General features: G+C 41.5%; 5 protein-coding genes and 1 long non-coding RNA gene across 13 annotated transcripts; 5 read left to right on the top strand and 1 right to left on the bottom strand.

Annotated features, from left to right (window-relative positions):
* The first annotated feature begins 2,031 nt into the window (after positions 1-2,031).
* On the top strand, positions 2,032-6,217 carry plp1b (proteolipid protein 1b). Of its 3 annotated transcripts, none has more exons than XM_085935706.1 (7): positions 2,032-2,186; positions 3,558-3,744; positions 3,846-4,002; positions 4,218-4,395; positions 4,639-4,712; positions 4,932-4,997; positions 5,470-6,217. In XM_085935706.1, the coding sequence occupies exons 1-7, from the start codon at positions 2,183-2,185 to the stop codon at positions 5,539-5,541; spliced, it is 738 nt and encodes a 245-aa protein (XP_085791832.1). In that variant the 5' UTR covers positions 2,032-2,182; the 3' UTR covers positions 5,542-6,217. The 3 variants fall into 3 exon arrangements, with proteins under 3 accessions (XP_085791832.1, XP_085791831.1, XP_085791833.1); XM_085935707.1 differs by lacking the exon at positions 2,032-2,186 and adding an exon at positions 3,202-3,256; XM_085935705.1 differs by lacking the exon at positions 2,032-2,186 and having other exon boundaries at positions 2,939-3,744.
* A 764-nt stretch (positions 6,218-6,981) lies between these two features.
* LOC147043435 (uncharacterized) lies at positions 6,982-9,448 on the top strand. Of its 2 annotated transcripts, none has more exons than XM_085935926.1 (2): positions 6,982-7,261; positions 7,519-9,448. In XM_085935926.1, the coding sequence occupies exon 2, from the start codon at positions 7,523-7,525 to the stop codon at positions 8,792-8,794; it is 1,272 nt and encodes a 423-aa protein (XP_085792052.1). In that variant the 5' UTR covers positions 6,982-7,261; positions 7,519-7,522; the 3' UTR covers positions 8,795-9,448. The 2 variants fall into 2 exon arrangements, with proteins under 2 accessions (XP_085792052.1, XP_085792053.1); XM_085935927.1 differs by having other exon boundaries at positions 7,496-9,448.
* Positions 9,449-9,738: 290 nt separating this feature from the next.
* Positions 9,739-11,532, top strand: cwc15 (CWC15 spliceosome associated protein). 2 transcript variants are annotated; one of them, XM_085935849.1, is made up of 7 exons: positions 9,739-9,806; positions 10,156-10,300; positions 10,407-10,519; positions 10,585-10,685; positions 10,767-10,877; positions 10,967-11,142; positions 11,231-11,532. In XM_085935849.1, the coding sequence occupies exons 2-7, from the start codon at positions 10,170-10,172 to the stop codon at positions 11,358-11,360; spliced, it is 762 nt and encodes a 253-aa protein (XP_085791975.1). In that variant the 5' UTR covers positions 9,739-9,806; positions 10,156-10,169; the 3' UTR covers positions 11,361-11,532. The 2 variants fall into 2 exon arrangements, with proteins under 2 accessions (XP_085791975.1, XP_085791977.1); XM_085935851.1 differs by having other exon boundaries at positions 9,768-9,806; positions 10,159-10,300.
* A 137-nt stretch (positions 11,533-11,669) lies between these two features.
* On the top strand, positions 11,670-15,923 carry mtmr2 (myotubularin related protein 2). Of its 4 annotated transcripts, none has more exons than XM_085935878.1 (16): positions 11,670-11,866; positions 12,252-12,336; positions 12,411-12,434; positions 12,513-12,576; positions 12,647-12,741; positions 12,825-12,929; positions 13,051-13,155; positions 13,221-13,304; positions 13,374-13,523; positions 13,614-13,802; positions 13,873-14,058; positions 14,125-14,331; positions 14,404-14,496; positions 14,561-14,674; positions 14,774-14,950; positions 15,030-15,923. In XM_085935878.1, exons 1-16 carry the CDS (start codon positions 11,787-11,789, stop codon positions 15,192-15,194), a joined length of 1,923 nt encoding a protein of 640 aa, XP_085792004.1. In that variant the 5' UTR covers positions 11,670-11,786; the 3' UTR covers positions 15,195-15,923. The 4 variants fall into 4 exon arrangements, with proteins under 4 accessions (XP_085792004.1, XP_085792003.1, XP_085792001.1 ...); XM_085935877.1 differs by having other exon boundaries at positions 12,510-12,576; XM_085935875.1 differs by having other exon boundaries at positions 14,125-14,496.
* Positions 15,924-16,058: 135 nt separating this feature from the next.
* LOC147043432 (uncharacterized) lies at positions 16,059-19,443 on the bottom strand. The gene is made up of 2 exons (XR_015068690.1): positions 18,843-19,443; positions 16,059-16,212 (listed from the first exon to the last, which is right to left on the bottom strand). It is a non-coding gene; the product is annotated as an uncharacterized LOC147043432 (long non-coding RNA).
* On the top strand, positions 16,165-19,925 carry fam76b (family with sequence similarity 76 member B). The gene is made up of 10 exons (XM_085935879.1): positions 16,165-16,682; positions 17,316-17,380; positions 17,462-17,516; positions 17,617-17,772; positions 17,852-18,024; positions 18,108-18,158; positions 18,264-18,341; positions 18,422-18,557; positions 18,638-18,739; positions 19,110-19,925. Exons 1-10 carry the CDS (start codon positions 16,596-16,598, stop codon positions 19,197-19,199), a joined length of 993 nt encoding a protein of 330 aa, XP_085792005.1. The 5' UTR covers positions 16,165-16,595; the 3' UTR covers positions 19,200-19,925.
* The last annotated feature ends 6 nt before the right edge of the window (positions 19,926-19,931 follow it).

The raw sequence follows: 19,931 nt of genomic DNA, 5'->3' as shown, positions 1-19,931 counted from the left end.
ATCGAGGTTTTCTGTACATTTTATTTGTATTTTATTGAGTGATACTTTCATGTTCCACTAGAGGGCGCCATTATGCGACTGGTGTCACTCGTATCACATGCATGTTAAATGTAAAACTAAAACCAGATCTTTTTATTTTTAATCTTGTAAACCTGTCAAGAATTTCCCAACTCTACAAATGGTATCGCATTTTTCAGCCACCTCTTGTAAATTCTAAGCGCAACACATTGTTTTCCTTTGTTGTTGTCTCCTTAACCCTCTTGTGCCCTTTCCGCATTTGTTAGCATGAAAGACTTTCCAGTGTGCTTAGTTAAAAGCGGATAAATCATTCATTTGTTTCATCAAAAGCAAATACTCCACCGCAGGAGGTCATTGCCACTGAATTTACGTCCTCCAAAATGCTTGCCAGTTTGTTTCGTAGCTGCTTGTTTGTTTTTCCAGCACAGATTAGTGCTGCAGAGATAAGAAGAGGTGCAAATATTATTACAGCTCCGCCTCCCGCTGTTCAAACACATGTGGAACACCGTGTCCGGCACGCAATCATTTTATCACACGCCACATACGATCCAGATAACACAGATGCAAAAGAATTTTGCTTTTGCATGGTTTGTCGCTGTCCATGGTGCTGATGGCGGCATCAGGTGATTGCATCTTGTAGCGTTTCTGAGCTGGATGACAAATGCGTTTGTTCAAAGTCCATTTATCCACTGACTAATGACTTTAAAGTAGTGTTTAAGTGTTATAATAATTCATAACTGCTCCCCATCTGCACCCCCCCCCCTCCAATTTGAATACTTACATAAATGACTCTCTCTCTCTCTCTCGAGCCACTGAAGACTCCTCCTAATCTTTTTTTTTTTGGATTGTCAACAGCAATATCATGCACCACGTGTCTCGAATACTGCCTTGTGTGCCATTGCTTTAGGTTAATGAAGGTTTCTCATCTCTGTCGGCCTGCTTCGCGTTCTTTTCAAAGCCATTTCAAAAGTGTCTGTCCTCATCCACACTTGAGCTTAACAATGCCAGCGTCGTTAATCTTCTTCTACACGATGTTATCGTTAAAGCAAAAATATCTTTGAGGGGTTCAATTTTGTTGGAAAACAAATCAGTCACTAAAAAGTTACACACTTGATGATAAGAGCTTGCTCACAAAGTCTTCTTTTAGCGATGACGAATCCTAATGGAGCGAGAGAGAGATTCCAACTATGTGTTTAAAAGGGCATAGCATGGAAAAATTAGAAGGGGATCTTATTCCCCCCCAAAAAAGGGAGCATAGCGGTGTTCTGTCCAGTTCTACACTGGCTCCTTTGTACTGAACCCAGCTTTGACATCAACTGGGTCAAATAAGGAAGGGTGGGGGGTGAGCGGGCAGCAGCTGGACCTGACTGTCAATGTCACCCTTGTTAGACAACTTCATCAACGTCCGTCACTAGCATGTCGATTTGTTTTGCTACCTTTTCCCAGCCACACCTCTAATTGCTGTTTATTTAGACAACACAACTTACTGCTAAGTTAATTTAGATGCTGAGGAAATCCATTTGTTAATTACAGCATTTAAATGAAAAAAAAAAAAGGAAATTGTGTTGTCTTATTGAAATTAAACTTCAGTAGCTTGGCCGGCAAATAGTAAAATATTACTCCTTTTATTAGTTTCAAAGCAATTTATTGCTGGTTTTATTGTTACACGCATCGTGTTTTTTATATTGTTGTTATTGTTTATTAACATGTAGCGTCTAAGCTACATTTACAATAAAAATATTGTTACAATAATACCTCTGTGATAGTATCAACAAAATAGATTTTTTTTTAATAGTTTATTTTTATATTTATTGTAATAGCGATTTGTCCAGTTGACACAAAAGCTCATTTGAATCACTCCCCTCATTTCTGTACCTGAGTAGAAGCAAAAGATTAATAGAATAAAAATAAAGAATAGTGAGAAATGAGTGACCTGTCACCAATGCTGAACCCACGGCGCTATAAATAATGTCTGGCAGCCGAAATGGGACTTTGTGACTTTAAGATGTCACTTGGGGTGATGTGGTCCATCTATTGTTGATGAGACAAAAGCGCGAGTCAGATTCATATAGGAGTGGCGCCGAATAACTTCTCATATTCTCATATCAGAGTCGGGAAGCCGCGCAGCCGAAACTTCAATCAACCTCCCAACTTCTTTCCGGACATGGGTGAGTGCACAGGATTTTTAATAACTCCTTTTCATCTCTTATAAAAGCCATTTGTGAATGTGTAAATGTTGCTTTGAAAAAAATAATTTATGACCTTGGACATCATTTGTGGAATTGAAGATGAAGCCGTATTTCTATTTTTACTTTTTCCTTCATTTTACCGTCACAGTTGATAGATTACCTGTTGAGTCGTTAAAGTAGTTTTGCACACTTTTTTAGTCAAGTGAATTATTATTATTTTTTTTTTATCACTCATTTTAATCATCCGGTGGTTTTTAATTCCAAAACTTCAATGAGACAAGATTCACATCCTCTGATTTTTCTTGCACTCCACTTGCAAACAGCTTGAGCACCAAAATGCCCGATTTTGGGGTCCGCATCGATTGGCTGGCATCAACAAAATTCACCGATACCCTTTAAAGCGTAATAAACTGCTCCTCGCCGTTCTCCAGCTGAAGCGTGGGCAGGCATTATCATTACCGCATCCCCCCGGCAGTCTCCTCGCTGATACGATTTATATTTAGATCGCAGCGTGGTTGCTTCCCACTACAAGTTGTCAAATGCTTCACCACGTATTATCGATGTTTGCAACTGTACATCCGCTCCGTCCCCGTCCGACCTGACACCGAATGACGGATGGATGGAGGATGGCCTGACATCGCAAGGGGTGACCTGTTGACCCCCGCCTCCCCTCCCCCCCGGCTGTTTCTACTACATCATCTGTGGCTCTAAGGTCTTTGTTTGCTTGATATTACTGGCCTTTGTCCCACGGCCATGACAATGGCTACCTTATGTTTGTCCACAATGAGACGTTCTCTCTTCAAGGCTGTGAAGTCAGCGTTCCACCACCAGCATCTCTCTTTAGCCTGGCGACGCCTGTGACCGTCGCAGAAGGAGAGCCGGACCAGCTTCGGACGTCGATACAAGCGGACGAGCGTTCACATTGCAGATGAAATTATTTCGTAGTAGCTTGTAGACAGTTTTCATCTCGGGGAACTTGCTTATAGTGGAATACAGGATCAGAAGCAGGATGTTTCCGGTCAGGCAGCCTTGGCTTTGCAAAGCCTTAGGTGGTTTCCGCTATCCCATTTGTGTCACTGCTTTTATTCATTAACACTGGGGGGTGTTTGCTACCTGCTTTGGCTGCTCACACCGGGCAGAATGTTTTTGAAATAAGCAGCGGTTTTCTTTGCTGGCCTGCTTGTGGGTTGCAGTGGGGTGTTTTTTTTTTTCTTCCCCAGCGAATGCTGATGGATTTGCCGGGCTAGCTCTCCCGCAGGGTGAACGAATTCCCCATCCAGGCTTCGATGTGCTGTGTGGTTGTGTGTGCGGTATGTGCCGCCTGTGTGCTGATATATTATGCCCCCTCAGGTTGTTATGATTGCTGTATCCGGTGCTTGGGGGCAGTGCCCTACCCATCTCTGGTGGCCACCTTGCTTTGCTATGCAGGCATGGCTCTGTTTTGTGGCTGCGGGCACGAAGCCTTAACCCAAACCGAATTCCTGGTCGAGACTTACTTCGCCCGCAACGAGCAGGACTTTGAGATCGTGGCTGACTTGTGAGTTTATTTTCCACGCTTGTTCTATGAATTCGTCTCGGCTTCCTGCCCAACTGACCTTTTCTCCCCGCAAACCCCCCCCCGCCTCCCTCCCTGTGCAGTGTGGAATACTTCCAGTATGTCATCTACGGCCTGGCCTCATTTTTCTTCCTCTATGGTATCCTGCTGCTGGCTGAAGGCTTCTACACGACAAGCGCAGTCAAGCAGACCTTCGGGGAATTTAGGAGCACCCACTGTGGGCGATGCCTCAGCCTGACGGTGAGCGCAAGGTCAAAAGGGAGAGAGAGAGAGAAGCAGAGGGGGGGGGGGGCAGCGATGCCATTGGGTCATTTTGGCGATGCGTAATGCCCCCCCCCCCAAAAAAAAAAAAAAATGAAATATGGTTAATAGCAGACTTGGTGATGCCACATTCATCACAAAGCAACTTGCAGCATTCCCATGACCCTAAATTGCGCTTTTTAAAATTTCCGCAGTTTATCATTGTGACGTATATCTTGGCCTTCATCTGGCTGGCAGTGTTTGCCTTCACTGCTATTCCGGTCTACTTCTTGTTCAACATGGAGCAGACCTGCCACGACATCAACATCCTGGCTGAAACAACCCCCAGCATAAATCAGCACGGCTGGATTTGCATGGACGCCAGGCAATATGGTGAGATGCTCCTATAATGACTGTGTGCATGATGAGAATATCAATGCGCTTTTTTTTTTGTGAGGCAACAAATTCATCATTGCGGATTACGCCAATGCAAAACTAGTTAGTAAATTGCTCATGAAATTCCTCAAGATGACTCAAAGTGAATTTCCTTGCTGATGAACGAAGAATGCTTCTGAAGGTTTTTTGCAATCAGCGTCGGTAAGAGATACATCACTTATGTCACGTCTTTTATTCAAGGGCTGCTTCCTTGGAATGCGGTGCCGGGCAAGACTTGCGGAATGACCTTGGCATCTATTTGCAAGACGAGCGAAGTGAGTAGACGCTTTCCATATTTTATTTCACGCACCCTTTCACTTCAACTTTCTCTCCATGAATGATGTTGTATGGTGATACTCGGCAACATCTGTCCAAAATGAGACTGGTGTGAAAGTGAGAATAATAACATACACACACGGGGTGCTTTATTAATATTTCGGGTATTTTGAGGATATAAATGTCCCAGCCTAACCTTTGTTTGTTCTTTCTTTCAGTTTCACCTCACCTATGACCTGTATATTGCTGCATTTGCTGGTGCTGGAATCACCCTCTTAGCATTGGTGAGCATTCGTTTTCCCCACACTGGTCAGATTGTAATTAGCATGTCTATTTTTTTTAATTGTTTCAGCTGGAAATGTTGTTTAAAAACCATTTTTTACACTATAGTAGTGGTTCAATAGACTGAGTACGACTAGTGGTATATGACTCCCTCTAGTGGTCTGTGAAAAAATACCTAGGTCAGTTCAGTTATATTTAACTTTTAAGCTAAATACATTTGCATTTCCTCTTTCACAACTATTTGTTTTTATTTAGGTGCTGTTTTTTTTCAATATTTTGTTATGCGTAATACATTTTACATGAACCTCTTTTACTTTTTTTTTTTTATTCTTCCGTTTACACACTACTTGCAAAGGCAGCGTTTGCAACATAGCTTTGGTGTTGGACCTATCAGTGTGTCAAATCAAATGTTCTCTGACTGCAGGCTTTTTTTCCTGTTCGAGTCCTCCTCATCAATATATTCTTGCTTTGCAGATTCTCTTTTTGGTTGCAACCACCTATAATTATGCAGTCTTGCGGTTCCTGGGCAGGAAAGGCGTACGCTAAGGGCTCAAGCATCACCTCCGTCGATGGCGTCCTCTGATTGTGAGATGGACAGTCAAGAGCCAATCCGGTTCCCTTGCTAGTACTGCATCCGGTAACTTTCCTCACCACTGTGTCTTGTACGCGAACAACTTACAAAGAGATGAAAATTCCCACCCTCCTGGATGATTCTCTTGGCTTTGTTGTTCATTTGTCTTTTTGGTGACGTTTAGTGCGAGCGCTGTTTTGATGTATGGCATTTCAGGAATAATAAACAGCTCGCCTTGCAAAGACTAACTTGCCTTTTAGCCTTTTCGGTGCTTCGTGAAATATGCATCGGGTGTATGTATGATAATGAGTTAGCTGCTGTCTTGGCGGCGTGTGTATGGATTGTGTGCTTTGAAAGTGAATGTACCAAAGTTGTCTGCAGCGTTTTGTTGTATCAGCCTGCTCACTGTCACTCAAGTAATTGCTTTGTTTAAACACCACTGTGTGGGAGCGAAACAAAGCCATGTATTGAATATTGGAGGTGATGCCTCTAACGCTTACCATAACATTTTCATCTGTAAACTCTGTTAAACTCGTCCGCTCGCTCTGAAACTTGAGCTTTGTCATGTGTGGGCATTTATAAAGAAATTAACTTGGGTGAGTTTACTGTAACCTCAAATTGCATGTTTTCAATAAAATTGTGTTTAATCAACATCATTGTGTTACTTGTGCATGGTAACTGAATTTTTAGATAATAAGGATATAGTTTTTGGATATTAAAGTCAACCTTGTCATAAAGTGCATAACTGACACAATGTGCTGGGATGGTCTCTGGACCTTTGCACAATAATGTGTGGAAATGAATGCACGTTTGTATTGTCAGGTTACTCGTGCTTGGGCTAGTGTGTTTTCTTCATTAACGTTATAGTGAGACCATCGTGAACATCGTCACCAGGATCGCCATCATCGCATTCTACATTATGGTGCTCAGTTGGTGCATTGACATCATCATTCTCTAAAGTTGTGTGGGCAACTGGTTGCTCTCCCACTGAGCAGTTTTTCTCTTTGTGTTCTTAATGCGATTGGTGATGGGCCGTATCAGCAGTTTCTTTGTTGTCTTAGGAAGCAAAGACAGAAACTGGTTGCTCAGCGGCTGAGATTGTGCCTCTGGGTGTTCCTTTGTTTCTCCCTCTGAATACAAATTTGAAGCATCCTCACAGCGTTTTATAGTAGATTGGTCATCACATTTGTCCTTATTTTTGGGTTCATCTAGTTCTACTTGTTTTTGAGTAAGCATTATTTACTCATAAATATACACTTTTAAAAAACGATATCCTCTTTAAGCAACTGCTCATTGCTCATTTCTTCTGTTTTTAATTACTGGGAATATGACAATTTGAATTTCAGCGATTTTGCAGCCGGAAATGATAGACCTTTATTTTGAAACGCTAGCCTTTTATTTTGAAAAGTCGTTGATCCACTTCCAGGTTAGAAGAACCTTGACAGGGAAACAGGAAATTCTACCTTCATTTCAACTCATTTGTTTTTGTTTTCTTTTTTCGTCGGTAACTAACTTTACGGCTGCAGAAGCATCAGTGGTCATTTTTATGTGGTTTATTTTATTTTTCATTATAAATTACGAAATCATTGTCTTTTGGGTCTCTTGCAATTTTATGTGCAGCAATTACGTTTTGAGCCATCAAGTGGGGGCTGATGTATAATAATTTTCTCCATATCGACTGACTCCAAAGCTTCAGTAAGTCATTCAGTATTATTTGCTCATATTTTAATGAAGAAATATACATGCATCGAGATAGATGTTTTATAAATCGAGATAAATTCATTCTACATTATTACTACTTGTCATGCATTCAGGTTCCTATCCAGAGTTGACATTCTTGTTTGTTTGACATATAGGTTACAGTATTGTTATTGTGACAAACATCTCTTCTCTCTCTGTTTTTGTGATGGAAAATAATTAAATCCTCAGCTGTGTATTCTACTCCATCCTAGAAGCATGCCTTCAAGAAATCATCTTGACAAAATTGGAAGGAAGAAGAAAAAGAAATGGACAGAGGAAGCCATGGAGCACGCACTGATTGAGGTCAAGTCAGGGAGGTGCACAGTGAGAAAGGCAGCCAAGGAGTTTGGAGTCCCCAAATCCTCGCTAGGGGACCGGGTCAGCGGACGGGTGACACCAGGGAGTCGTAGTGGTCCCGCTCAGCTTATAACATCTTCTGACGAGGAACTGTTGGTGGAGTTCTCTTTATACATGTCCAAGCACGGATTCCCGCTCACCAAACAGCAGCTGGTATCATTTGCGTCTTCCATTTACAAGCGTCAACACAGAAGGGTGGCCTTTTCCAAATTGGGCCAAACCTGGTGGCTCAACTTTAGGAGGCGTCAAGAAAAGAATATTACGATTCAGCCGGCAGACAATATTATCCGAGGTCGGATGGTCCATGTGAGGAAGGAAACATTGGATCATTTTTTTCACCTCCTGAGCTCTGTGGTGGAAGCTCACGCACTTGGGGACAAGCCTCACCGTATCTGGAATTGCAACGAGATGGGTTTTCAGCTGGCTCGGAAGAGAGCGGTTCTCTCCAAAGCTGCCGGTTTAGGTTGCAAGTCAACGCCGGGCTCCAAGGACTACATCTCAATCCTGGCTTGCTTCAACGCAGCAGGGAAAGATATCCCTCCATTTATCGTCTACTCCAAATCCTACCCAGGAGGCGTGTGTTACAAGACGCAAGGACCGTCAGATGCCCTCTACGGGTGGTCGGATTCGGGATGCGTCACTTCGGAACTTTTCAAGAAGTGGTTCCTCAGACACTTCTTGCCGTATGCTCCTAAAGAGCGGCCACTGCTGATCATTTTCGACGGCCATAAGTCACCCGTGAATCTGGAAGTGGTGGAGGCCGCCCGTAAGGAAGGTGTCGTCCTTGTTTGCCTGCCACCTCATTGCTCTCACATCCTGCAGCCGCTCGACGCGGGCCTATTTCCGCTCGTCAAGCGGCGCTTCGCCGCGCTTTTAGATCAGATGCACCCCACGAATGCGACTCTCTTCACAGTCAGCAAGAAAGACTTCTCGGGCGTGTTCAAAGAGGCGTATCATGTGGCTAAAGAGGATGAGGGTATCAGGATAGTTCAGGAAAGTTTTAGGAAGTGCGGCATATACCCCGTGAGCCACTTTCAATGTAATGGCGAACTTTTGATGACATCATCGCACAACGTGGACCCTGAAGCATCAGGAGAGCATGTTAGAGGTCTTGCCGGGGCTGGACATTGATCTAATTGATCTGTTATTTACAAATATAAATGAACACCAGATTAGACGTGCAATGATTAATCAACAAACAATTCTTATTTTTGATAGTCAATAGTTTTTTTTTTTTTGCTTAATTGTTCAAATGCATGGAATTTCAGTTTCAGTACAGTAAATTCTAGTTCTCCACGAAAGGAAACTGATTGTCTTTGTGTTTAATCAAATTTGCTTTTAATTTGAAAATCTGTCAATAATATTTATGCATTTTTCTGATATGTTACAGACCAAACCAGTGACCAAATCATTATTAATTTATGTTTGTACATTTTCTCACTGTCCATTTGAAACATATAAATCAACAAATCAATCAATCAATTATTAAAATAATTGTTTGTTGCAGCTCTGTACTGGATGATTAGCAGAAAATGGAAGCTGCCATTTGCACTGATGACATGCATGTTCCAGAATGTAATTTATGTATTTACTGACATGGCAAAATTGGCTGACAATGCTATGATAGCATTTGTAAAAAAAATAAAAAAAAAAAACCCAAAACGATTTTTTACTGATCTCTCAATAGATCCAATATCATTATTATACTGACATTGTCCATTTGTTCTTGAATTTCCTCAATTATGGGGCATTTTCACACTGACAAAATAAAGATGGATTAAATTATGTTGTCACTCTTGAATTTAAATTTATATTTCACATGTTACACCCACAGAGCTTAGTCAGAGCAAGAACATAAGGGTGAAATAACTTGATTTAATGTAAATGTAAGTATAATAAATAAATTACACGAGTTCATACCGAATATAATTACAGATTAAAGACTACAATTTAAAATGAGATGTTAATTTTGTTATTATAATCACGTATTGAATATTTTAAATACATATTTGACTCCCTTTAAAATCATGCAGTGTTTATTTAACAAAATAATTGTCCCTTGCGTTCATAGTGACTAAGCTTTTGCCGGAAGTGATGTATTAGTTGCGGAAGCTCATCCTTTCTTCAGTACGGTTGGATTGTTGTAAGTAAAACTGCTGCTTTATTTTTATTACTAGTTGATAGCGTTTCGAAAGCAGTCTTCATTATTAAATGTTTTATTTTTTGTTGTTCATGTGGGATTTTTTTCCCTCCGTTCTGTGAAATAGCGTTGTTCAACTTTGGTTGCGTCGTTAGCATTACAAGCTAGCAAACGTCTCATGGCTCTCAGTAATAGTCAATAGAAATGTAACCATAAACCCTTAATGGCATTATTATAATATTTTTTCACGACTTACTTTCAAGTCATAATTGTATCAGTGCCGTTCTATTATCAAGCTCTTGAGATCCAGTCAGTTCTGTGTCATTTATTGTCGTTCAATTCCCGTTTAAAGAAGAGCCGTCCACGATGACTACTGCTGCAAGACCAACATTTGAACCTGCCAGAGGTGGGCGAGGGAAAGGAGAAGGAGATTTGAGTGCACTGTCAAAGCAATATTCAAGTCGAGATCTTCCCGGTCACACAAAGATCAAGTATAGGTCAGTTGATAAATATACTGAAGCAGCATATGTTATAAACTCATCTACAAGTGCCTACAGGATATAGATTTTTTTCATATCTTCTGTATTGTTTTCTGTCTGATAGGCAGCCAACTCAGGATGCCCCTGAGGAGGTGCGTGCCCGTGACTTCCGCAGGGATTTGGAGGAGAGGGAGCGTGTAGCTGTGCGTGAGAAGACTAGAGAGAGAGGACCAAGAGGTTGGTAAAGTTTACCCCTTGCACTCTGGCTTATACTGGTTTATAATTCATTCTTGATTCTCCAGAGCACACCACATCCTCTTCTTCATCCTCCTCGTCTTCAAAGAGACCCAGACTGGATCAAATTCCAGCAGCTAATCTCGATGCGGACGATCCCCTTACTGAGGTATGTACCGCACTCGTCCCTCAAGACTGACAGCATAAGCACAAAGCCGCTTCAGTCACAATTATGTTTATTTGTGAAAAGGATGACGACGACGACAACTCTGAGGACGATAGCGATGATGATGACACTGCAGCACTTCTCGCAGAACTGGAGAAGATTAAGAAAGAGCGAGCTGAAGAACAAGAACGCAGGGTCAATTATCAATTCACCCAAAAAATATTTGAATGCTCTAGTTCGATTTCATGTTTTTATATCTGCATTTGCATATTTTTCCATCTTAGGACCGGGAGCAAAAAGCAGAGGAGGAGAGGATCCGAATGGAGAATATATTAAGTGGCAATCCATTGATTAATTTGGCAGGACAGCAGCAGCAGCAGCAGCAACAACAACAACAACAACAACAACAGCAGCAACAACAAATCGCTCAGACTCAGAACACATTCAAGGTCAAGAGAAGGTAATGCCGACATGTGCCATGTTTTTTTTGTTTTTTTTTTATTAATTAATGCTCACCTTTAACAACTGATCAAATAATTTCTATCCAGGTGGGATGATGATGTGGTGTTTAAGAACTGCGCAAAAGGATTGGACAAAGCACGCAAAGAGAAACGCTTCATCAATGATACTCTGCGCTCCGAGTTTCACAAGAAATTTATGGAAAAATATGTCAAGTAGACAGTGAAGTGCATTCCTATGATTTCTTTTTTTAGTTTACGGTAGTTACCCTCTGTAGCGAGGATGATCTGTTGTCATTGAGATAAAATTTCATACATTTGTTTGAACAGCAACTTTAATCTTGTATATAAATGTGAGCGCCATAATTAAAGAGCATAAAACCTACAATTAACCTTTGTGAACATGGTTTTATATACACATTATTTTTAAAGAACTTGTTTTCACGGAAGGCTGCAATCCTTATTTTGTCCGCCAGGGAGCACTGTATATCTATTTTTCCTCTTTAGAGCGTGTGAGGCTGCTGGGAAAACATGGCAGCTTCCGTTTGTTGCTGGTTTTAATACTGTCAGACTAGTGGAGGATTAGATATCCTTGTAACTCCACTGCAGCCAACGATTTTCATCCAACAAAAGAGAACAGAACAACATGGAGAAGAGTGGAAGTATAGACAGTTTGGGCTCGAAGCAATCCTCTTCTCGACATCCGAGTGTTGATTCATTGTCCAGGTAGCCTTGGTTATGCTAGCTAAAAGTTTTGAAACTAAGGAAAATATTATTCTATGGAAATTCTAAACAACTGAAGCTTACACTTGCTTTCATAAAATAAGTCTGAAGGAGAACATTGAATTTAAAATGCTTACATAATTTATAAATCGGAATTTGTAGCAGATGACCAAGTCTGGCCAGCGCCCACAGGACTGTTTTTGTTATCAGCTGTTACTCCCTCACTTTTCATGACTTCATAAGAAACCAATAATGGCTGTTGAAATAAATGCACATCGATAAGCCACAGGAAATATTTGAGTTTAACCATTTGACAAATTGTTTAAAGTAGCGAAGCATCATTTCAGAGTGGCTGCAATGTGGAAAATAAAATATTATTTCTTAACAGTTCTGAGCGTTCGACCCAGGTTAAACCTTCCTCTGCCATGTTGTCTGAGACGACCACCTCAGCGGAGTTCTCCCCAGAAATAAGGGTTTGTATAAAACAAAATGGAGTCCATGCCATAAATCATCTCATGACTGACATGCAAACTCTTTTCTATTATAGGTCAAGGCCAAAATTAATGCAAAGGTAGAAGCCCTGAATTAATCTTGTGTAATTACTTCAACACGTCTTTTCCATTCCTAAATGTCTTTTTTTCTTTAGCAGGTTTTACGAGATTCTGATAAAGAGGAACCACAATTGCTTCCAAATGAAGTTGTGCAAGATATGGGTATGAGTTTTTAATCGTGCACTTCCGTTGTGCTCACTTTAGTGATTTTTATCCTGATTTAATTTTACAGCACAAGACATTACCTATTTCTGTCCTTTCACCGGAGCCGTACGTGGAATATTGACTGTTAGCAACTATAGGATCTTCTTCAAATGCATGGACAGGGTACGGGTGGTTCATTCATGTTTTGCCACAAACAAGTTCTGGACAAAACAATGACTCTCTGTTCCTCTACCATCATTTTTTAGGAGCCTTCTTTTGTGCTTGATCTGCCTCTTGGGGTCGTGAGTCGGGTGGAGAAGATCGGCAGTGCGTCAAGCCGCGGCGATGTGTCCTATGGCCTTGTGTGCAAGGTGTGTCAGCACAAACACGGTCAACAGAAGATTTGATGTGCTGTGTTGGCTTTTTTTTGTGGAGATTGATCTTGATTAGTGTTTGTATACTGCTATTGAGTCTTGTGTTTGCTCCACACAGGATATGCGCAATCTGCGGTTTGCTCACAAACAATTGGACGACACTCTCAGGAAGTCCATTTTCGAAGTGTTGATGAAATTTGCGTTTCCTGTCTCCAACGGACTGGTAAGTGAATTCTCAACCATGTTGCCGCTTGTCAGCCACGCAGCAACTGATAGATTCCTCCACAGCAAATATTTGCCTTTCAATACGGACAAGTGTTTCCTGAGAATGGATGGAAGGTGTACGACGCAGTGTCGGAATACAAAAGACAGGTGCAGTTGGAAACTGGGGCTTTCGTAAATGGTGAGAGACATCTTCTGACGTTGCGTGCCTACATATAGGGCATTCCCAATGAAAGTTGGAGGATTACAAAGGTCAACGATCACTACGAACTGTGTGACACCTACCCGTCAACGATGGCTGTTCCGGTCAACATTCCAGATGAGGAGCTAAAGAGAATTGCCGCCTTTCGGGCAAAGGGAAGGATACCTGTGAGTAAACATTCTGCTTCCTTGGTGCAGTGGTTTTTTTTTTTTTTTTTTTTTAATAATTCTCTTCTATTCCACTCTAATCTTTGGTAGGTGCTGTCCTGGATCCATCCAGAGAGCCAGGCAACGGTGACACGTTGCAGCCAGCCTATGGTTGGAGTGAACGGGAAACGGAGCAAAGAGGATGAAAAATACTTGCAGGCAATCATGGACGCAAACGCACAGTCGCATAAACTCTTCATTTTTGATGCGAGACCGAGTGTGAATGCCGCTGCTAACAAGGTTTGTGCCGAAGCGTTAGCCGTGTAAATTTGAATGTCCCCAAAAAATGGTTGTTTTTTTTTAACCTCAGATGAAAGGTGGTGGATATGAAAGTGAGGACGCTTATCAAAATGCTGAGTTGGTGTTCTTGGATATTCACAACATTCACGTCATGAGAGAGTCACTCCGCAAGCTGAAGGATATTGTCTACCCCAACATCGAAGATTCACATTGGCTTTCAAATCTGGAGTCCACTCACTGGCTTGAGCACATCAAGGTGAGACAAAATGTGGGTGTGTAGACTTTTTATTTGCTGTATTTTGAACTTTTGTGTATTTCATAGTTGATCCTGGCAGGAGCGCTGCGCATCGCAGACAAGGTAGAGTCCGGCAAAACGTCGGTGGTGGTGCATTGCAGCGACGGCTGGGACCGCACGGCGCAGCTCACCTCGCTGGCCATGCTCATGCTGGACGCTCACTACCGAACCATTCGCGGATTCCAGGTGCTGCTGGAGAAAGAATGGCTGAGCTTCGGCCACCGTTTCCAGCTGGTAATATTCGCCGCGTGCTCTTGTTGTCCTCACATTACAACACGCTCTAAATTCCCGACTTTTGCCTTTCAGCGTATCGGTCATGGCGATAAGAACCACACGGACGCGGATCGCTCCCCCGTTTTTATTCAATTTGTCGACTGTGTGTGGCAATTGACTCGTCAGGTAAGCCGTTATAATTTGTTTTTTGAATGACTCTTAGGAGTAACACGGTAACCGTTTGCTTTAGTTTCCTGCAGCTTTTGAGTTCAATGAATACTTCCTGGTGACCATCTTGGATCATCTGTACAGCTGCTTGTTCGGGACATTCCTGTGTAATAGCGAACAGCAAAGACTGAAGGAAGTACGTTCGCTTTTCTTGAAATCTTCTCCGAGTACTTTAGCCACCCACACGTCATTATAAAATTATCAGCCAGAACTGAACATTTCACGTGTTTTACAGGAGATTCCAAAGAGGACAGTGTCCTTGTGGTCGTACATCAACAGCCAGCTGGAAGAGTTCACCAATCCTTTGTATGTCAACTTCTCCAATCATGTGCTGTTCCCCGTCGTCAGTTTACGCCACCTAGAGCTCTGGGTAGGCTACTACATACGTTGGAACCCTCGTATGAGGCCTCAGGTAAGAGTCACAAGCTATTTAAGATCTGACTCCCGTGTGCCAAAGTTGAACCCTTGGATACTTCACCTGTTCACTACAGGAACCTGTTCATCAGCGCCACAAGGAGCTTCTGGCAAAGCGCGCCGAGCTGCAGAAGAGAGTGGACGAGCTGCAGCGAGAGGTGACTAATCGCTCGGCGTCCTCTTCTTCGGAGCGGGCGGGCTCGCCAACACGGTCCATCACCCCAGTACAGACCTTTGTTTGACCGCACTTGTTTCCTGTTGAAGGCTGGTGTACGTTGTCACTCGGAAACGTCTCGCAAGGCTTCTTGGTGAGAAATAGTCTCCAGACAGTTCTTTTAGGTTTTGTTCTCCTAAAATATTACCCTGGTTTTATAACTATGCCCCACGCACTACATGAGAACATCTATTTTGAAAACAATACAGTTGAAGCTAGTGTAAAGTCATTCCCTGGCTAACGGTTAATTGGACATCAAAATTCCACTTTTGTTGGAATTGTTTTTCAAACCTGTTCTTTTTGCGACCAAATATTGGCTTGATTGTGTGCACCATTGCTTTTTGTTGACATGGTCAACATTATTTATTGTTTTGTAATCAATTTTTAGTTTTCAGTTTTTATCTTGCTTTGCTTGTTCGATTACTCATAATTGTAATGTGGGGCAATTCCGTTTTTTTTTTAAAGTAACTGCCAACATACTTTATGATCATGGAGTTGCCGGTATATTAGCAGTGTGTAATACAGATAATAATTTGCAGCAACATCCAGTTCAACTAATTTGAAAGATTATGTGCCTAAATTACCTAAAAGTATTAACTATGAACTTTTGTAACTGCATGTCATGTCAAGTATATTTTAACCTTTGACCATTGCTAATGATAGTGAAACCCGAAGGAGATTAGTGATGATAATCTCAGGTTTTTTGCCTTATGTTGTGCCTTTCTCCCATAATAAATGAAATCAATAAACACTCGCATATCCCTGTTCTGGTTTCATTTTTTTCTATAGCACAATAAACAGTCTAATCTTAAAATAATAGTAATTTGATATCATCAATACTTATACTTTATACTTATATTTTCTTACATTTGGTAACATTTTGAGAAGTCCATTGATTCATTTTCTTTTAATAGAAGAGGTGCGTCTCATATTTCGGGAATGCGATTGGCTGTATTTGAAAACGCGAATCTCGCAGACTTTCCATAGGTCGTCCTTCCTGTCTTGAATGACGTCATCAACCACATCCGCTGACATGAGGACGACGGCTTCGATATGAAAAGAGAGATGGAAAAACAGGAAAAACCATTTGCGAGAACACTGGAAACTTATCACAATTTCAAGATTCCTTTTTAAAAATCTTTTTTACTCCCCAAGGTTAATATTAATCGACTTAATCCAGTCTGGTCACGTGGCGGCCGAGCGGACATAGATCACATTTATAGAGTTTATTGTTCTTCGGCTCCTTCACAGCACAGTGTTTAGCTTTGCTAGCTAGCTTTAGCGAGGTATGTGTAGTTGCCATCACATTGTGCGCGTATTCTTACTTCCAGTTAGCCAGTGTCAGTTGAGAAAATAGCATCCTTAATCCGGTCACTATACCTCTAAACTGCTTTAGCTCATTTAAATTGGTGACAATAGTTGGACAAGAATGGCAACGTCGGCTCTGTACGCCTGTACAAAGTGTAACCAGCGGTACCCGTTCGAGGAGCTGTCGCAAGGCCAGCAGCTGTGCAAGGTTTGGGAGTGTGTGTGTATGTTGTTGTTTTTTTGGGGTGGTTGTTGTTGTTGTTGTTGTTTTTATCATAACAGTCTGCAGAAGCAGCAAAACAATTATCTTACAATAAAAGGACACTACATTTCTATGTAGTAGTAATAACACAGGCCAGCCGGCATGCAACAAATTATTCAACACCGAATTACAGTGTCAACATTCATTGTTATATGTAGTACTCAATATGCTTGTTTACATTGACGAGATTAGTCAAGATTCAATAACACCAGTAAGGCAAATTTGCATCCCTAATTGCTGCTGTGGTACATAGTCTTTCCGAGACATTCAAATTCATTTAAACGGTCCGAAAATTATTTGACTACAAATGACTTATTTTGTGATATTCTTGTTTGCTGGTGAGAGATTTTTCCACTGTAAAAGAACCAAGTCTCTGCTCTAAAAGAAAAAGTTACGAAATACTTTTCGTCTGCACCCACCAATCCATGAGTCACTTTTTTTTTTAAAACAAAGAGCTATTTCTTGGCTTCTGAGCAGTACTAAGGGCTACCAGCAAAGAGCATTACACTTTTCTGATGAAATTGTTTCATTCCAAGTGTCTGAACATGTGAAAATATTTTGACGTTTGTTTTTTCTTAGGAGTGTCGCATCGCACACCCAATAGTGAAGTGCACCTACTGCAGATCCGAGTTTCAGCAGGAAAGGTGACACATCGATTTACGGGCTTCATAATGCAATTATACGGCATTCTTGCTTTTTTAATGTGGTTTTTTTTCCCCCCACAGTAAAACCAATACTATTTGCAAGAAATGTGCCCAGAACGTCAAACAGTTTGGAACAGTAAGTTACAACCTTTATTCCACTCTCCAATTGCACTTTATGAATATTCAATTCCGTGCATCATAAGTTAAAACGTTTTCCATCATCTTTCTCATTGCAGCCCAAACCATGTCAATACTGTAACATTATTGCAGCATTTATTGGGACAAAGTGCCAACGTTGTACAAACTCAGAAAAAAAATACGGGCCGCCTCAAACCTGCGAGCAGTGCAAACAGCAGTGTGCCTTTGACCGCAAGGAGGAAGGCAGGAGAAAGGTGTTAACCGAGCACACCCGCCAGAATAAATGATCCGGATTAAAGTAATTGTGTTTTATGAGTCCATCTTGACCCGCAGGTGGATGGAAAACTGCTGTGCTGGCTCTGCACACTGTCCTATCGTCGTGTTCTGCAGAAAACCAAGGAGCAGAGGAAAGGTTTTGGCTCCTCTAACTCCTCATCCCTGAACGAGAAAGACTCAAGGCAGCAACATCACCATCACCAACAAAGACACAGCGGCTCTCACCACAAGTACGTACACGGCAAGTGTCACCCCAATTATGCTAGATATTTTTTTTCTCCCTGCAGTCCTAAACCCGTTTGTGTTTTGGCAGACTGAGTGGGAGCTTGAGTCCCGAGCAGGAGCAAGGATTGTGGAAGCAGAGGTAAAGCTTCCCAATTTTCTGAAGGTGCCAAGAGTATCAAGTCAGCGATACATTTATGGACACACAGGACCTACACTTTTTTTGATCATCATTTACTTTCCGCAGCCATAAATCATCATCAATCCAAAAAGAGACTCCAAAGAAGAAAGCAAAACTGGAGTTGAAGCCATCAAATGGTGACAGGTATGATTTTTTTTTTTTGTGTGTGCAAAACCTCCCCCTCGTGTCTGACGGCTCTTCTAACCGGTCTGTCCCTTAAACAGCAGTTCCATCACCCAGTCCATGGATTCAGGAGGAACTGACAACTTCATTCTTATCAGCCAACTGAAAGAAGAGGTGATGTCGCTAAAGAGACTCCTACAACAACGGGATCAGACCATCCTCGACAAGGAACGAAAGGTTGGCTAGCAGTGGAAGCAGCAGCATTCTTTGTTGCCCGCTTATATGTTTACAAAACTGCGTGTCAATTTTGGCTTCAGCTAACGGAGCTGAAAGCCGACTTTCAGTACCAAGAGTCCAACATGAGAGTCAAGATGAACCAAATGGAGAAAGCACACAAGGAGTCGATGGAGCAGCAGCAGGTAATGGTCATATTGTCAACGACTACAGCGGACAAATGGCGACTGATCATAAACTGATTCCATCGGACTAGCATGAAAACAAATGATTAAAAGTACAACTCACCGAGACACTAATTGTAGATGTAGATGATGTTTTCTTCAACAAAGCCGCTGCTTGTGGCATCTATACAGCAGCATACACTGACATCAGTGTATCAAGCAACAAGTGTCGCTTTCAGTGTCATAAAGCAAAAAAGGTCTTTTGATGTTGTGTCAAACAACTTCTATGTTGAAAGAAGTAGATTATTGACCATATTTTGACAGGTAAAAGATATTGAATGCGATTTTTCAAAGGTAATTGTAAATGTAAATACTCCATTGGTTTCTTCAGGCAAAGAACCGAGAGCTGATGAAACAAGTGGCCGCGCTGTCCAAAGGTAAAAAGTTTGATCGGACAGGAAGTTCACTGCTGCTGCCCTAACAATTTGCTGAGCCTCGGTTGCCAACGCAAGAGTAACTTCACTTTCAAAACTGTGAAAGTCCGTGTTTCCTCTTCGCCATCAACAACAAACACTTCTTTGTTGGTCGAACCAGAAAACGTGTCATCACATGTGGAAACAAAGAACAAACAAAATCTCTCCGAAACACCAACATATTTTAGATATTTTTAGGTGACCTTTTTTTGGACTGTAGAATGCATCTTGGATGATTCATTCATTCACTAGCACTGCCAGGTGAAACAAAAGAGATCAAACAAAATCCGCCGGATTTTTTTAACGGGTGTTACGCTCTACTTTTTTTATTTATTCAACTGTATTTCTTACCTTTTTTGGTCTGGATTTCCGCACACAACATACTACAAGAATATCCCACATTTGGGACATTATATTTTTCTAAATGATTGCAGGGGACAAGTTCTCCTAAATGGAGAGACTGTGCAACTTTACAATGTATGCAAACATGAGGAGTGTGACCAGCCCGTTGTATATTTTAACTCTTGCTTGTATCTGTTTTAGCGAGTACAGTTTGTGTATGGTGAGGCCAGTTGTAATTATGATTTATATTGGATGCTTTTTAAAGAAAACACTCCCTTCACGTTTCATCGAGCTGGTTTCATACTGTGCTGTCAAAGAACACTTTTGTATTTTTTCCCCCTCCAAGTGTTTTAAAAGCAATTAAAACTGGCTCAACTGCCTTCTCTCTTATCTGTTTT

This window comes from Syngnathus leptorhynchus, chromosome 17, assembly GCF_054491065.1.
Source record: "Syngnathus leptorhynchus isolate UIUO chromosome 17, UIUO_Slep, whole genome shotgun sequence".
NCBI lineage: Eukaryota > Metazoa > Chordata > Actinopteri > Syngnathiformes > Syngnathidae > Syngnathus > Syngnathus leptorhynchus.
This window is presented reverse-complemented; position numbering and strand designations above follow the sequence as displayed.

What these genes read in the sequence shown, in the direction of transcription:
- mtmr2 (XM_085935874.1), top strand. Translation starts at nt 11,787, where the DNA reads ATGGAGAAGAGTGGAAGTATAGACAGTTTGGGCTCGAAGCAATCCTCT. An exon ending in CCTATGGCCTTGTGTGCAAG is followed by an intron (nt 12,930 to 13,050) that starts GTGTGTCAGCAC and finishes TGCTCCACACAG; the next exon opens with GATATGCGCAATCTGCGGTT. An exon ending in TGTGGCAATTGACTCGTCAG is followed by an intron (nt 14,497 to 14,560) that starts GTAAGCCGTTAT and finishes CGTTTGCTTTAG; the next exon opens with TTTCCTGCAGCTTTTGAGTT.
- cwc15 (XM_085935849.1), top strand. Translation starts at nt 10,170, where the DNA reads ATGACTACTGCTGCAAGACCAACATTTGAACCTGCCAGAGGTGGGCGA. An exon ending in CTGAAGAACAAGAACGCAGG is followed by an intron (nt 10,878 to 10,966) that starts GTCAATTATCAA and finishes TTTCCATCTTAG; the next exon opens with GACCGGGAGCAAAAAGCAGA. An exon ending in ACATTCAAGGTCAAGAGAAG is followed by an intron (nt 11,143 to 11,230) that starts GTAATGCCGACA and finishes ATTTCTATCCAG; the next exon opens with GTGGGATGATGATGTGGTGT.
- plp1b (XM_085935705.1), top strand. Translation starts at nt 3,494, where the DNA reads ATGTGCTGTGTGGTTGTGTGTGCGGTATGTGCCGCCTGTGTGCTGATA. An exon ending in TTTGAGATCGTGGCTGACTT is followed by an intron (nt 3,745 to 3,845) that starts GTGAGTTTATTT and finishes CTCCCTGTGCAG; the next exon opens with TGTGGAATACTTCCAGTATG. An exon ending in GAATCACCCTCTTAGCATTG is followed by an intron (nt 4,998 to 5,469) that starts GTGAGCATTCGT and finishes CTTGCTTTGCAG; the next exon opens with ATTCTCTTTTTGGTTGCAAC.
- fam76b (XM_085935879.1), top strand. Translation starts at nt 16,596, where the DNA reads ATGGCAACGTCGGCTCTGTACGCCTGTACAAAGTGTAACCAGCGGTAC. An exon ending in AGGAGGAAGGCAGGAGAAAG is followed by an intron (nt 17,773 to 17,851) that starts GTGTTAACCGAG and finishes CTTGACCCGCAG; the next exon opens with GTGGATGGAAAACTGCTGTG. An exon ending in TCCTCGACAAGGAACGAAAG is followed by an intron (nt 18,558 to 18,637) that starts GTTGGCTAGCAG and finishes TTTTGGCTTCAG; the next exon opens with CTAACGGAGCTGAAAGCCGA.
- LOC147043435 (XM_085935926.1), top strand. Translation starts at nt 7,523, where the DNA reads ATGCCTTCAAGAAATCATCTTGACAAAATTGGAAGGAAGAAGAAAAAG.